Source organism: Aegilops tauschii, chromosome 4 (genome assembly GCF_002575655.3).
Source record: "Aegilops tauschii subsp. strangulata cultivar AL8/78 chromosome 4, Aet v6.0, whole genome shotgun sequence".
Lineage (NCBI taxonomy): Eukaryota > Viridiplantae > Streptophyta > Magnoliopsida > Poales > Poaceae > Aegilops > Aegilops tauschii.
Window position 1 is genome coordinate 87,025,784 of NC_053038.3, and position 15,106 is coordinate 87,040,889.

The window sequence follows — 15,106 nt, forward strand, 5'->3', positions numbered from 1 at the left end:
ATAAAAATACCCCGAAAATAAAAGTTCTCCAAATGCCTTGAAAATGGAATATGATTTTTTATGAAATATTTGAGAATATCTGGCACTGAGAACACAGCAGGAGGGGCAAGCACCTGGCCACGAGGGTGGAGGGCGCGCCCTACCCCCTGGGCGCGCGCCCCTGCCTCGCGGGCCCATGGTGGCTCCCCTCCACTTATTCCTGCACCCACACACTTCTTCTTCCTCCCAAAAAAATCACCATCCAGCTCAAGCATGAGTTCTAGCTCATTTTGCTGCGATTTTCGATCTCCTTGCTCAAAGCACCTCTCACAAAACTGCTTGTGGGGATTGTTCCTTGGTATGAGACTCCTCCATTGGTCCAATTAGTTTTTGTTCTAGTGCTCTATTCATTGCAAATTTGTGCTGCCTAGGTGACCATGTTCTTGAGCTTGCATGTCAAATTTATATGGTTCCAAGTAGTTCTAATGCATGATATAGTCTCTAGGCACTTGTAGGAGTAGTTGCTATCAATTTTGTTGAGCTTGGCTCACTTTTATTTGAAGTTACTAAAAATTTCAGAATTTTTCAGAAAATAATGAAGAGATTTTTGAGGGGCTCATCGAGCCGAAGCTCGAAGGAAAAGCAAAGTGAAGAAGCACAGAGGCCCAAATATAATTCGCCTTGCACCGCGGAGGTTCGGCCGTGTGAATGGCCTTCCGATGATTTCTTGAGAGAAGCCGGGATTTATGATGATTTTTATGAATTGGCTGAGAATGCAGGCCTCACCGACTTCCTCCGTGACCAACGCGAACAGTATCTCTTACTCACCAATACTTTTGTGCAAAACTTCTACTATTATCCTAAGGAATCACCTCCTTTAGTAGAGTTTCATTTATATGATGTTGTTAAGAAGATGCCACTAGATGAATTTTGCAAGGTTCTCAAAATACCTTTTGAGGGTAGTTTAGAGGAACCACATCGTAAAGATGTGGACGGGTTTATTGACACTATTACTGTAGGGGAAACTAGAAAGGTTTCCGATGCAAGAATCACTAGCATACATTTTCCTGTTTTACGCTACTTTGCCATATTTGCTAGTCGTTGCTTAATTGGTCACGGAAACTGTGGAAACCTTAGTGTTCCTGATATTATCATTTTGTTCCATGGTTTATTCTGCGATAACACTATTAGTATGGGTGGTATTATTGCGAAACGGTTAAGTTTGAACCATACAAAGGGCCCCATCTTTGGAGGTATTTACGCTTCACGCCTTGCTGCATATTATAACATACCTATTAGGCACTATGAAAAAGAAGAGAAATTGTTGCCCAATGCTTATTTAGATTATAAGAGTATGATAGCGCATGACTTTATTGTTAAGAATAGGGAAGGGGCTCTTAAATACAAATTATTCTTTGATAAACATCACCCTGAGACTATTACCTTGCCTGCTCCCTCCTTGTTTAATTTATCTACAGGTCTGTATCTCATTCCGTTGGCGGCCATTTACGCCTACTGGAACCCTACACCAGCCACTGAGCCGGAACCACAACTTGAGCCTCCACGACAGTCTAATTACTATTAGGATCCGGAGATGACTGCCAGCCAGTGGCAGTCAGAGTCTTCTTCATCTCAGTACGACCCCAGCTACAACTATGGATATCCGCCAGGCCATCCGTGGCAATAAACCAACTTAGGCCAAAAGCCTAAGCTTGGGGGAGTACGTATTTCTCACCGACATTACATCCATGTCCACACACTCATTGCTAGATGTCGGTGCTCATACTCTTTCACTGTAATATCCATGCTAGTTTATTTTCTTTTTCTTGCTTTCTTCTTGTGTGTTTGATAAACCTTAAGAAAAACCAAAAAATTTAGTGTAGCTTTTAGTTAGTTTACTTTTTTTGCTGTAGTAATAATAATTAAAAGAAAACCCAAAAATATTTCCCGTTCTTCTTTTGCTTGTTGGGAGCTTTCCCGTGTAAATAGTTTTATTTCTTTTCTTTTCTTTGGGGGTCGATAGGAGAAGACCATAATTAAATTGTTGAAGTGGCTCTTATATGCATTATTATTGCTTTAACCAAGAGCCCAAATTGCCTTGTCTTCTCCTGTTTATTGAATGCTCGCAGATTCCAACTTAGTCCAATGCACGTGCACTCTTATTATTTTCACATCGTTCGGTCGTGCAAGTGAAAGGCTATTATGACGATATATGATGGAGTGATTGAGATGAGAGAAGCTGGTATGAACTCGACCTCTCTTGTTTTTGTAAATATGATTAGTTCATCGTTCCTGATTCAGCCTATTATGAATAAACATGTTTGCGATGACAATTAGAGATCATAGTTGCTCGTGCCATGCTTGATTAGCTATGAGTTATAATGGTTTACCTTGCGTACCAACATGCTATTAAAATGGTTGTGATGTGGTATCCTCCTTTGAATGATTTAAGTGACTCGACTTGGCACATGTTCACACATGTAGTTGAAACAAATCAACAAAGCCTTCACGATATTTATGTTCATGGTGGATTATATCCTACTCATGCTTGCACTCAATGTTTATCAATTTTAATGCATATTCATGACTGTTGTCGCTCTCTAGTTGGTCGCTTCCCAGTCTTTTGCTACCCTTCACTTGTACTAAGCGGGAATACTACTTGTGCATCCAATCCCTTAAACCCCAAAGTTATTCCATATGAGTCCACTATACCTTCCTATATGCGGCATCCACCTGCCGTTCCAAGTAAATTTGTATGTGCCAAACTCTAAACCTTCAAATGAAATTCTGTTTTGTATGCTCGAATAGCTCATGTATCAACTAGGGCTGTCTGTATCTTCCATGCTAGGCGGGTTATTCTCAAGAGGAGTGGACTCCGCTCCTCACTCACGAGAAAATGGCTGGTCATCGGGATGCCCAGTCCCATCCTTTATGCAAACTAAATCAAAATAATTGCAAACAAAACTCCCCCTTGGACTGCTGCTAGTTGGAGGCACTCGTTGTTTCGAGCAAGCCATGGATTGATGCTTGTTGGCGGAGGGGGAGTATAAAACTTTACCATTCTGTTTGGGAACCGCCTATAATGTGTGTAGCATGGAAGATATCGCCATCTCTTGGTTGTTATGTTGACAATGAAAGTATGCCGCTCAAAATATTATTTATCTCTGCTTTAAAACCGAGCTCTAGCACCTCTACAAATCCCTGCTTCCCTCTGCAAAGGGCCTATCTATTTACTTTTATGTTGAGTCATCACCCTCTTATGAAAGAGCACTAGCTGGAGAGCGCAGCTGTCATTTGCATCCATTACTATTAGTTTATATTGGGTATGACTATAATTGGATCTCTTTTACCATGAATTACAATGTCTAGTCAGTCCTTGATCTTTAAAGGTGCTCTGCATTTATGTTTTGCGGTCTCAGAAAGGGCTAGCAAGATACCATCTTGTTATATCTTATCATGATTGTTTTGAGAAAGTGTTGTCATCCGAGATTTATTATTATTGCTCACTAGTTGATTATGCTATTGATATGAGTAAACATGAGACCTAAGAGTTATTGTCAATGTGGTTAGTCATAATCTTTGCTGAAAACTTGAATGCTGACTTTACATATTTACTACAACAAGAGCAAACAGAGTTTGTAAAAGTTTTTCTTTATCACTTTCAGTTTGTCAACTGAATTGCTTGAGGACAAGCAAAGGTTTAAGCTCGGGGGAGTTGATACGTCTCCGTCGTATCTACTTTTCCAAACACTTTTGCCCTTGTTTTGGACTCTAACTTGCATGATTTGAATGGAACTAACCCGGACTGACGCTGTTTTCAGCAGACTTTCCATAGTGTTATTTATGTGCAGAAACAAAAGTTCTCGGAATGACCTGAAACTCCACGGAACATCTTTTTAGAAAATATTAAAAATACTGGAAGAAAAATCCACGTCAGGGGGCCCACACCCTATCCACGAGGGTGGGGGCGCGCCTTCCCCCCTGGGCGCGCCCCCTACCTCGTGGGCCCCCTGACGCTCCACCTACCTCAACTCCAACTCCATATATTCACTTTCGGGGAGAAAAAAGTCAAAGAGAAGGATTCATCACGTTTTACGATACGGAGCCGCCGCCAAGCCCTAAAACCTCTCGGGAGGGCTGATCTGAAGTCCGTTCGGGGCTCCGGAGAGGGGAATCCGTCGCCGTCGTCATCATCAACCATCCTCCATCACCAATTTCATGATGCTCACCGCCGTGCGTGAGTAATTCCATCGTAGGCTTGCTGGACGGTGATGGGTTGGATGAGATCTATCATGTAATCGAGTTAGTTTTGTTAGGGTTTGATCCCTAGTATCCACTATGTTCTGAGATTGATGTTGCTATGACTTTGCTATGCTTAATGCTTGTCACTAGGGCCCGAGTGCCATGATTTCAGATCTGAACCTATTATGTTTTCATGAATATATGTGAGTTCTGGATCTTTTCTTGCAAGTCTATAGTCACCTACTATGTGTTATGATCCGGCAACCCTGAAGTGACAATAATCGGGACCACTCCCGGTGATGACCATAGTTTGAGGAGTTCATGTATTCACTATGTGCTAATGCTTTGTTCCGGTACTCTATTAAAAGGAGGCCTTAATATCCCTTAGTTTCCATTAGGACCCCGCTGGCACGGGAGGGTAGGACAAAAGATGCCATGGAAGTTCTTTTCCATAAGCACGTATGACTATATTCGGAATACATGCCTACATCACATTGATGAATTGGTGCTAGTTCTGTGTCACCCTATGTTATGATTGTTACATGATTAACCACATCCGGCATAATTCTCCATCACCGATCCAATGCCTATGAGCTTTTCAAATATTGTTCTTTGCTTATTTACTTTTCCGTTGCTACTGTTACAATCACTACAAAACCCAAAAATATTACTTTTGCTACCGTTACCGTTACTTCCATATTACTTTGCTACTAAATACTTTGGTGCAGATATTAAGTTATCCAGGTGTGGTTGAATTGACAACTCAACTGCTAATACTTGAGAATATTCTTTGGCTCCCCTTGTGTCGAATCAATAAATTTGGGTTGAATACTCTACCCTTGAAAACTGTTGCGATCCCCTATACTTGTGGGTTATCAGTTGCCCTTAATGCATTTGTCATAGAATAACTGGTGTATGAATTATCTCACTTCTTTTTCTTGGCAACGTACACGTATTTTGCTAGTACCATCACTACTGGGGAAAACCCTATAGGTGACAGGTAACAGCAGCGCGGGTTAATAGGCAGCGCTACTGCGACTTAGCAGTAGGGCGGGCTAACACCGGCGTTGCACGTGGGCGTTCGCAGTAGCGCCGGCCCACCAAACCGGTGCTACTACTAAGTGGCCCCACGGGCTAGCCATAGTAGCAACGGGGGTCATGGACCACCGCTACTGCTAAGCCCATTAGCAGTAGCGCTGGCCGCGTCACCCGCGTTGCTACTGTGGCCAGCCCGGGCCCAGCTCCACGTCCCCACATAGCAGCAGCGAGGGCCCGAACCCTACCGTACAGCTAATGGGGTTAGAAGTAGCGGGGGCCCATGCCCCGCACTACTGCTAAATCCATCTTATCCTCTTCGCGTGGTCGTCCGCACTCTCCCTCTCCACTTTCTCCCCTACGTCGGCCCTCCCTCACGCTCATTGGCCCGCCCATAAACTGCGCTGCTCCGACCGCCCTCCCCCACGCACGGTGGCTCTCCTCTGCGTCGGCCCTCCCCTCTACGTCTCGGCCCCACCCACCGTGAGCACCTCCCTATCCTCTCAATCCAATTTTGTTTGAATTTCTATTTGAATGAATGAATGAACTGAACACTAGGATCTGAATTCTGAAACCCCCACTAGCACTACATGAATGAATGTATATTTTTTCATGTATATGAACCCTAGGTGTTCATATATATGGGCCCATTTCATCATTAGAGCACTGAATAGGTTTTTTGAGTAGTTGTTGCTTAGTTGCTGCTTAGATATGGATGTAGTTCTTGCTTAGTGATTTTTAGTTCAAAATTGAGTTAACAGAGATATGCATTGGACACTTTAATTTGACTAAAAAAATTGACAGATCCAATTTACTCTATTTTAGGACATTTTCAGTTAACTTAACTATATGATAGAATTAGTTTACTCATCTTTTTTGTTAGTTTTAGTAGTTTGTAGAATTTTAAATGGTTTGACAAATGAAGGAGTTTGGAGATTTGTGTATAACATAAATTACTTCATTCATATAGCAAGATGACGTTTTTACCCTTTGAAATGCATCATATACCATAGACAAAATACCCTAGGCAGTTATGAATTCCCCTACTTTCATTGAGTAATAGCTCTATATATATGCTCTAAAATTTGAGAGAGAGAGACCCACTTTCTTAAAGAACTAGGGTATTTAGTTATGCTTTCTGTCCAAATGAAATGTTAGGGTTATAAGATATATTGCAATGTTTTTTGTCAAAATTGAACCATTGGAATGCAATGAGCATACCAAGTTTGGAATTTTCTATATAAATGGTGGTGCAGGGTGTAGATCACCGACGAGCCGGTCGACGACACCCAAATGATCACTGACGACACCCGCGTCCTCGACAGCCATCCTCTATAACGAGTAAACATGGTTTATGTGGTTGCTCATGTATATCTAGTGCTATAGTTGCTCAAATATGATGAAGATTTGGACATGTGATATGTGGACTGGTGTTCTGTACTACTAGTGTTGTCACACATGAATATTTGGAAAATGAAGAATATGTGTTTACAGGGAACACCTCCGAGTGGCCTATGTTTTACCGGAATGTTGATTCATTTCCGTTCCGGCAAATTTCAGGCGCTCAATATGTCCTATTTTAGCAAGGTCATGCCGAATTTTTTTGGATTTCAACCTCACTTGTGCTATAAAGTAGAAAATATCTTGAGCCAGTGATTTGCCGGAGGAGGAATTAAATGACACTGTGGCAAAACATAGGCCATTTTTTATGTCATTGGTACATATATGTAACGGGTTGACTTTTAGTCTGTTGGGGCTCCTTGTCTGACTTTCGGAGAGGAAGAATCCCGACTGTTGTCGTGGGGGTCGCTTCCTCCTCTTCTCCTCATGATAGACCCTGGTAATGCACGAGGGGATGGGGATGCGACCATCACCGATGGTCGATATATTAGAGAGGAAGAATCCAGACTATTGTCGTGGGGGTCGCTTTCTCCTCTTCTCCTCGTGATAGACCTTGGTAATGCATGAGGGAACGGGGGATGCGACCATCATCGACGGTCGATATATCAGAGAGAGGAAGAATCCTGACTGTTGTCGTGGGGGTCGCTTCTCCTTCTTTCCCGAGTGCTAGACATTTTGGTGTAATGCACTCGGCAAAGAAGGGAGGAGTGACCTTCACCAACGGTCGCAATATCAGAGAGGGAGTGCCCACCATATACACCACGTGAGATGATCGTTTTCAAGGAAGACTCGATAGACCAAAATTCAACCCGTGCTTAATAATGATATGTGTGTTGAGTTCCTGATAATTGCCCTCAATTTTTAATCTTTGAAGTATGAATACGGGACATGTCTGACGATGATAGGATCCCCGAGTGCGATTATTGCACCGATGACAGGGGTATGTGCGAGAGGCTTCACCTGGATAACGATAGGTGCTTCACCCTCACACTGACGACGGCCTTCGATCATTTTATGGTATGTAACGATGGCAAGTATTTTTTCATAATTAAGCATGACTTTTGCTTTTTTGCTTTAATGTGCAATTTCCGAATTTTACAATTCAACTAGTGCATCCCCTGCTATGCAAGACTGTATGTCTTAAAGAAGCTCGGTTCTGAAGATAAGGAGAGTATGGAGACAAAGAAAGCTCACTTAATAATGAAACATGGTTTCACTTTTGCGGTTAAGCTCTACAATGCAGTAAATCACTCACATTTTGAGTGTTCAAATTGGAGAGGACTATGCAAGCCCTGCGGATTTCATGAGGATATGAAAATAACCTACAATCTTGGTCCTGAAGATGACCGTGAAGATAATATCAATATTTGGGTGGATGTTGACATGATTCCAGTTCTACCACTATGTGAGTTTGTCAAACAAATTTTTTAAGTAATTTATATTTTTTATTTGAAAATATTTGGTATTCATCCCTACTAAACTTATTTATTTATAATTGACAGCTTGTTTTTTTCTCCAAGAAATACTCGAAAGGCTGTAGACAAGACCTACTAAAGTTATGGCTCCGAGCTAACTTGGGAGGAGAAAAATACTCATGTCTCATTTATTAAAGATATTGAGAATTTTAAGATCAAATATGAAATTGGCGAAAATTATAGTGGTTATGTGCCACTAGTGCACGAGTTGAATAAGGATAACATCAGTGCAAATAAAATGGTAATATTTTGTTAACTATGGTTCCGTACATTCTTCTTAAGTAAACTACATTGCTAACTATGTTACTATTATGTTCTTGAGCAGAAGCTCCGGAACGATGTTGTGCCTAACCTGATGTATACTAAAGGTCATGTGAGTATGGTTAGTTTACGGCCAGATCCGTCGGTGGCTTTCCGCAGTGCATACTCGATTTCTCTGCAGGATGAAAGGCTCGATATCAAAGGATGGAGCAAAGTAATGAATGTGTGTAGGCAACCAATTGGAGATAACATGAATGTGTGCAGGCCACAAGTTGAAGATAGGTGGATCTCTATTCTCTATTTTGGAGACGGAGGGGTTTACCTGTTTTATGATATTTTACCTAAGAGAGAGGAATGGGTCCTAGGTAGTACTTGTCGTGCTAGAATGATGATGAATTATCTACCTAGGATGACTACCCTTAGCTAGTGTTGGTTAACTTGTCATGTGTTATATTGATGGTCAGTTATTATATGCTTATAGATGATGATCGAGTTTTTATATGACTACGATGATCATGATGATGAGGTTGTACTACTTCTCATGTGCTAGAATGATGATGAGTTATTATATATATGACTACGGATGATGAGTTGTTATATGACTATAGATGGTGATGGTGAGTTACTATTATATGAGTACGGATGATAAGTTGTTATATCATTGGGATGGGAGAAACACGAATTATATTAAAGTGGATGGATCCAAGTGAGCAAATTAAATTAGTGGGACGATATGATGTTGGGACGGCACACAAGTGTCGAATGAATAGTGGGACGATATGATGTTGGGACGGCATACAAGTGTCGAATGAATAGTGGGACGATATGATGTTGGGACGGCACAACACTTGTGTGCCGTCCCAACACCATATCGTCCCACTAATTTAACTTGCTCACTTGTATCTATCCACTTTATTTTAATCCGTGTTTCTTCCACAACCTCCTCATTGCTATTGTATAAAAAATGTATAACAGTGTATAAATATAAGGAAACCAAGTAGCAATAATAGTGTTGGCATGGGGCAAAAACAAGAGCTACTGCTACTCCCGCGCTACTACTTCTAACAATTAGTTGTAGCGCCCTAGCAGTAGTGCGATGCTACCACTAAGGTTTTCCCTAGTATTGTATCAGTTTTGAAAATGAATGATTGGTTATATACTTTGTGTCGTCCCCGCCTCAGGAGGTAAAGAAGGAGATGTCTGAAAGAGGAAAGTCGTTAGATTTCAGTCCAACCATTGGAAAATTGATTGACACCATTTTTCAGACAATTTGCGTATGTCCTACCCCATTATAATGGAGGTGCGATGTGCAAATGCAATGCCAAAGTCGGTCCCGTATTGTTGTCTTAGAGCATCTCCAATAAATGATGCAAATTTGGAGATGTAAAAATTTACATCTTTAAAAAGTGCATTTTACATCTTTAAAAAAGAGGCAACTCCAACAGATGATATAAATTGGTGATGTAAAAGTGCAACTCCAATAGGTGATGCAAATGGAGATGTAAAACTAGTCGGCATGAGTGCCGACGGCCGAGCGCCGAGAGCCAGGAGGAGCGCCGGCGGCCGAGCGACGAGAGCCGGGAGGTCAAATGCGGCAGCGGGAGCTCAAATGGTCGATAGCGCGGTTGTGAATCGAGCGGCGAATTGGTCGCGGCGGGACGGCGGGGCGATGGCCGTGCAGTGCGAGAAGGTCGAGTCTGGCAGCGGAAAAGCAGTAGCAGCGTGGCTATGGGTGTGCGGCTTGAATCTGGCGGGGTGAAAAAGCGGCATCGGCGTGGCCGTGGGTCTGCGGCTTGAATCCGGCGGCGGCAGAGAAGCGGCCAATTCGGCCAATTTGGAGGCGGGCGGCGGTGGAGCAGGGGAGGAACCAGAGGCAGGGGTGGTGGAGCGGTTGGATCTGGCAGTGGGAAAGTAGCCCCGACGGTGACCGGCCGGGGTGGGGGAATACCGGGGTAGCGGTATGGCGGCGGCATGGAGGTGGGGTGGGATTCGCGACGGTGGTTGCGCCGGCAAAGGCCACGACGGGCTGGGCGGCTATGGTGGAGGAGGCAGTGGGGACGTCGGAGTCGGCCATGACCTAGGCAGTGGGCGGGCGAGTGGAAGAAAAATGAAGCAGTTGGGCAGTTGGCACGTGGCCGTCAGTTTTACATCTCATATAGGTGAAGATGTATATTTGCATCTCGGGGTGTTGTATTTTACATCTTCAAAAGACGAAGGTATAAATTTCTTTCGTGTACATCATCCGTTGAAGAGGGATTTTTGAGCCTGAGAAATGCAGAAGTTAGTTATTTTGTATCTATATCATCTATTGGAGATGCTCTTAATAAATATCATCTGAAGACTTGAGAGAAGTTGAAATTCAATTGATCCCGACTTATTATCCGAGGGAGCTTACTTTTACAGTTATTGTTGAAATCCAAAGATCTAACGTCATTAATGGACTGGACCAACAACTTTTGCGTGAACCAACCTGTGATTGGATAGTTAGAGGGACAGTGGTATCCTCAGCTTACGAGGGTTCAAGTCCTGGTGCTCGCATTATTTCTGGATTTATTTCAGGATTTCCGGCGATACGCTTTCAGTGGGAGGAGACGTTCCCGTCGACGACGAGGCGCCTACGGTGACTTCGTAAATTTCAAGATGACATGCCGGCTCAGTCTCTCGGAGGTGCTCATAGGGGTAGGGTGTGTGTGTTTACAGGGGTGAGTATATGCACGTATGTACGAGCGCTTGCGTCTGTACTGATGTAAAAAAAATAACTTTTGCTACTACCTCAATATATTTCCATCCCATCTTGGTAATATGTAGTTTTCTAAGCCTATATAAACTCCTTTTTGTCACCCTAAAAAACTCTTTTTTGTAGAAAAAACCGGTTTAACCAGCGACTTCAGTTGAAAAGCATGGCAATTGAGAACGGTTTGCATGAGAATATATGTTGGTTGAGGATAGCAAGTTTAGTTGACAAATATGGCAAATCTGCTTAGTTCATTTCCTACGAATTTGACGTGCTTCCAGAAAGAATTGTCATTCTCACTCTCGCGACAACCAAAATTGTCATAAAAATGTTCATTGTGCCATGCCTTCCTAGGGATGGTCCGTATAATATAATTTGAGCTTTGCTACACACACAAAAGGATTTCACGGACGTCTACAAGACGTGCTGACCTGAAAAGTTGTGATCGGGAAGAAGAGGTGAAGCGGGCCCATCCCATAAAATTCAGAGGGGGAGTTTAGCAGTAAGTTGGAAGGTGTCCGCTGCGGCTCCATAAAGCTACGTGCGTGTACCATTTTTTGATATCATTCCCCCAAAAGCATGTACAACGCTGGCTAATTAAGCTCATACCTCGAGCTATCGACCAAAAAGATTTCCCCGCTTTATATTTTAAAGCAACCGCACCAAGCATCCGACAACAAGAAAACAATTCAAAGGTCCAATGAAGTGCAGCAAATACCTCTGAGCTATTAGCAGTAAGCACACGCATATTGGAATGCTAATGGCCAGCCTTGTCAACAAAGGGCAATGATCTGAATATCCATCATGGTCGGGGCCACATTTCATCCTCCGACTCTCCATCAAGGAGCACGTCCTCGGTGTGTCCAATAAATGGAGCTATTAACAGTGAGCACACGCATATTGGAGTGCTAATGGCCAGCTTCGTCAACAAGGGCAATGATCTGAATGTCCGAGTCATGAGCCGGCGCCTCGTTTCGGCCTCCGACTCTTCCATCAAGGAGCACGTCCTTGGTGTGTCCAACATTGACCTTCTCCATGGCGCCTTCCCGGTGTCACTGGGCTGCATATACCAGCCGGCGGCTTCCACGCCGTCGTTGCCGCCTTCGAGTCCGGGCTGCCGTCATTGCTCCACCACTATGTTGCCCATGCTGGGCGCATCGTGGCGAATCCCAGCACAGTCCTCCCCGAGATCCTTTGCAACAACCAAGGTGCGGAGCTCATCATCGGCGTGGCCGACGTCGCTCTGGCGGACCTGGACTTTGGCAGCATGGACTTGTCCGTAAGTAAGATCCCGCTGCCGTACGGCAGCGACATCCCTCTGTCGGTGCAGGTGGTGTCGTTCGCGTGCGGCGGCTTCTCTGTGGCGTGGGGCCACAACCACCTGCTCGGTGACGGCCACGCGCTGCTCGGGCTCGTCGGCGGGTTTTCGGAGCTCGCGCGGACGGGCAAGCTCGCCCCGGGAGCCCGGCCGGTCCACGATCACTCCCTGTTTCGCCCGAGCTCCACGCCGTCGAGATGCAGGAGCTCCTCGCTGGCCGCGTTCATGCCGCTGACCTCCGATCGCATGGTCAACGTCCTGACGAGCGAAGCGAGCTGCGTCCAGCGCTTGTAGTCTTGTACTACCTGGAGGCGCAGGCCATCTCCCGGCTCCGAGAGATGGCGAGCCAACAAGAAGGAGACGGCCGCGCTACGCGGGTCCAGGCGGTGTCCGCGTACATGTGGAAGACCCTAGCTTCCGTGGTTGGGGCGGCTGACACGCGCTGCCGCATGGGCTGGTGGGTGGACGGGCGGCGTCGACTCACGGCGCCAGAGCACCGCGCCCTCGCGACGAGCAGCTATGTGGGCAACGTGTCCATCTTCGTCTTGGGAGAGGACAGCGTGGAGGAGATCCAGCGGAAGCCTCTGCCGGAGGTGGCGTCCATGGTGCGCGAACTGATCAATGCGCGCGCGTACGACGACCGCTTCCAGGAGATGGTTGACTGGGTGGAGCACCACAAGTCCGGCGCCACCTACATGGACGCGTCCAACATCGGGTTGGGCTACCCGACGATGGTTGTGACGGCCTTCACCTCGTTTCCGATGGACACTGACTTAGGCTTCGGCCACGCGGCAAATGGCGATGACGACAACGCGCGGCAGGGGGCTATGCTCGGGGTTCGTACAGATGGTGGCTACGCCTTGTTGAGTCAACCATGGTCTTCGGTGAACATGCAGCTGCATGCATGCAGCACCAGCGGCAGCCAGGAAGTGGTAGTTACTAGTAGTTTTCTAGTAGTACGCTTAGATGGTGCAAGGAACTTACCTAAAGGTTTCCCTTGTAGTATATGGTAGTTTCGTGTGTGTTGTGCACGTCCAGCACATAGTCGGTTTTAGAACCACTATATAAGGGACAAGTCCCCATCGTTGTAAGAGCAGGCCATTCCACTCATAATCATCCAAGCCTCAAGTAGTACTCCTCCCTCACATATGTGTGTGCATATCCAGTGTAGAAGCAAGTGACCTACGCTCTTGCTACTACATCTGTGTGCGGCTTCGGTGAGTGCTTTGCTACTGTAGATCGTTCCTAAGGATACTAGCTAGTTGAGTCAACCATGGTCTTCAGTGAACATGCAGTTGCATGCATGCAGCACCAGTGGCAGCAGCTTCCTTTGCGTGTTAGGAAGTGGTAGTTACCTAGTAGTTTCCTAGTAGTACGCTTAGATGGTGCAAAGAACTTACCTAGAGGTTTCCTTGGTAGTACATGGTAGTTTCATGTGTGTTGTGCACGTCCAGCACATAGTCGGTTTTAGAACCACTATATAAAGGGCAGGTCCCATCGTTGTAAGAGCAGGCCATTTCACTTCAATAGAAGGCATTTTCAGTTCCTCCTAGTACCACCGTGTGTGCTCATTCAGCTCAAGTAGTACTCCAACTCTAGTCTCTAGTGTGTGTGCATTGCACTAGTCCGTGGCGCAGCTAGTGAGTGTGCAGTCGTCGGTTGTAGTGTTCCTCCGCTAGATTGTAATGAGAGAGAGAGCTAGCTACTCGCTAGTATTTTGGGCTAACAATTGGCATCAGAGCCCCAGATTACAGTAGCCATGGCCGGTGCACAAGGAAAGCAGCAGCGCACCACTTCGGGTGGTTCCAAGTCGTAACCATCACAGGACGGCTCCCAGTCACCGCCTCCGGAGGAGCGGCGAGGGCGCATCCGGTCCAGGCACGACCATCGCGATGAGGTCGTGGTTAGGGAGATCGTGCGTGAGACTGCAGTCAGCGGTGGCGTACCCATCACCTTCCCGATTCTCACGCGCTCGAACTACAACGAGTAGGCGTTGATCATGGAGTACAACCTCCATGCGGCGAGCCTCTGGGTTCCCATGCAGGACGACCTGGTCGAGAGAAAGGAGGACAGGAAAGCAGTGGCGGCACTCATGCACGCCACGCCGCCGGAGATGCACGGCATGCTCGCGGCGAAGGCAAGTGCCAAGGAGGCGTGGGAAGCCATCCGTACCCAGCGCCTCGGCAGCAACCGCGTGCGCAAGGGGGGCGAGCTCGTCGACGACTTCGCCATGCGGATCTCCAGCCTTGCGTCACAACTCCGAGCGCTCGGCGACACCATGGACGACGCGAGAGTCGTGCGAAAATTTCTCCACGTCGTGCCACCTCGCTTCGCTCAGGTAGCAATCTCCATCGAGACTTTGCTTGACCAGAGTGAGCTCTCCATCGAGGAGCTCATGGGCCGGTTGCGGGTGGTCGAGGACCGCCTTGAGGACGGCCGTGAGATCTTCGGAGGAGAACAACTCCTATTCTCAAAGAAGTGGGAGGCGAGTAAGCGTCAAGGATGTGGTGGAGGTGCCCCGAGCAACGGAGGCGACACCGGCAGAGGCGGTGGTCGCACCCAGGGCGGTGCCGGACGAGGTGCCGGCAACGACGACCGAGACAAGTGCCGATATTGCAGCATCAAGGGCCACTGGGCCCGTGAGTGCCGCAAGAGGATGGC

At 46.1% G+C, this 15,106-nt stretch overlaps 2 protein-coding genes across 2 annotated transcripts; both read left to right on the top strand.

Moving 5' to 3' along the window:
• Positions 1–12,038: 12,038 nt before the first annotated feature.
• On the top strand, positions 12,039–12,739 carry LOC109743454 (putrescine hydroxycinnamoyltransferase 3-like). Its single transcript, XM_073497529.1, has 2 exons — positions 12,039–12,138; positions 12,201–12,739. Exons 1-2 carry the CDS (start codon positions 12,039–12,041, stop codon positions 12,737–12,739), a joined length of 639 nt encoding a protein of 212 aa, XP_073353630.1.
• A 44-nt stretch (positions 12,740–12,783) lies between these two features.
• On the top strand, positions 12,784–13,458 carry LOC109743463 (uncharacterized). Its single transcript, XM_020302560.1, has one exon. It carries the CDS (start codon positions 12,784–12,786, stop codon positions 13,456–13,458), a length of 675 nt encoding a protein of 224 aa, XP_020158149.1.
• The last annotated feature ends 1,648 nt before the right edge of the window (positions 13,459–15,106 follow it).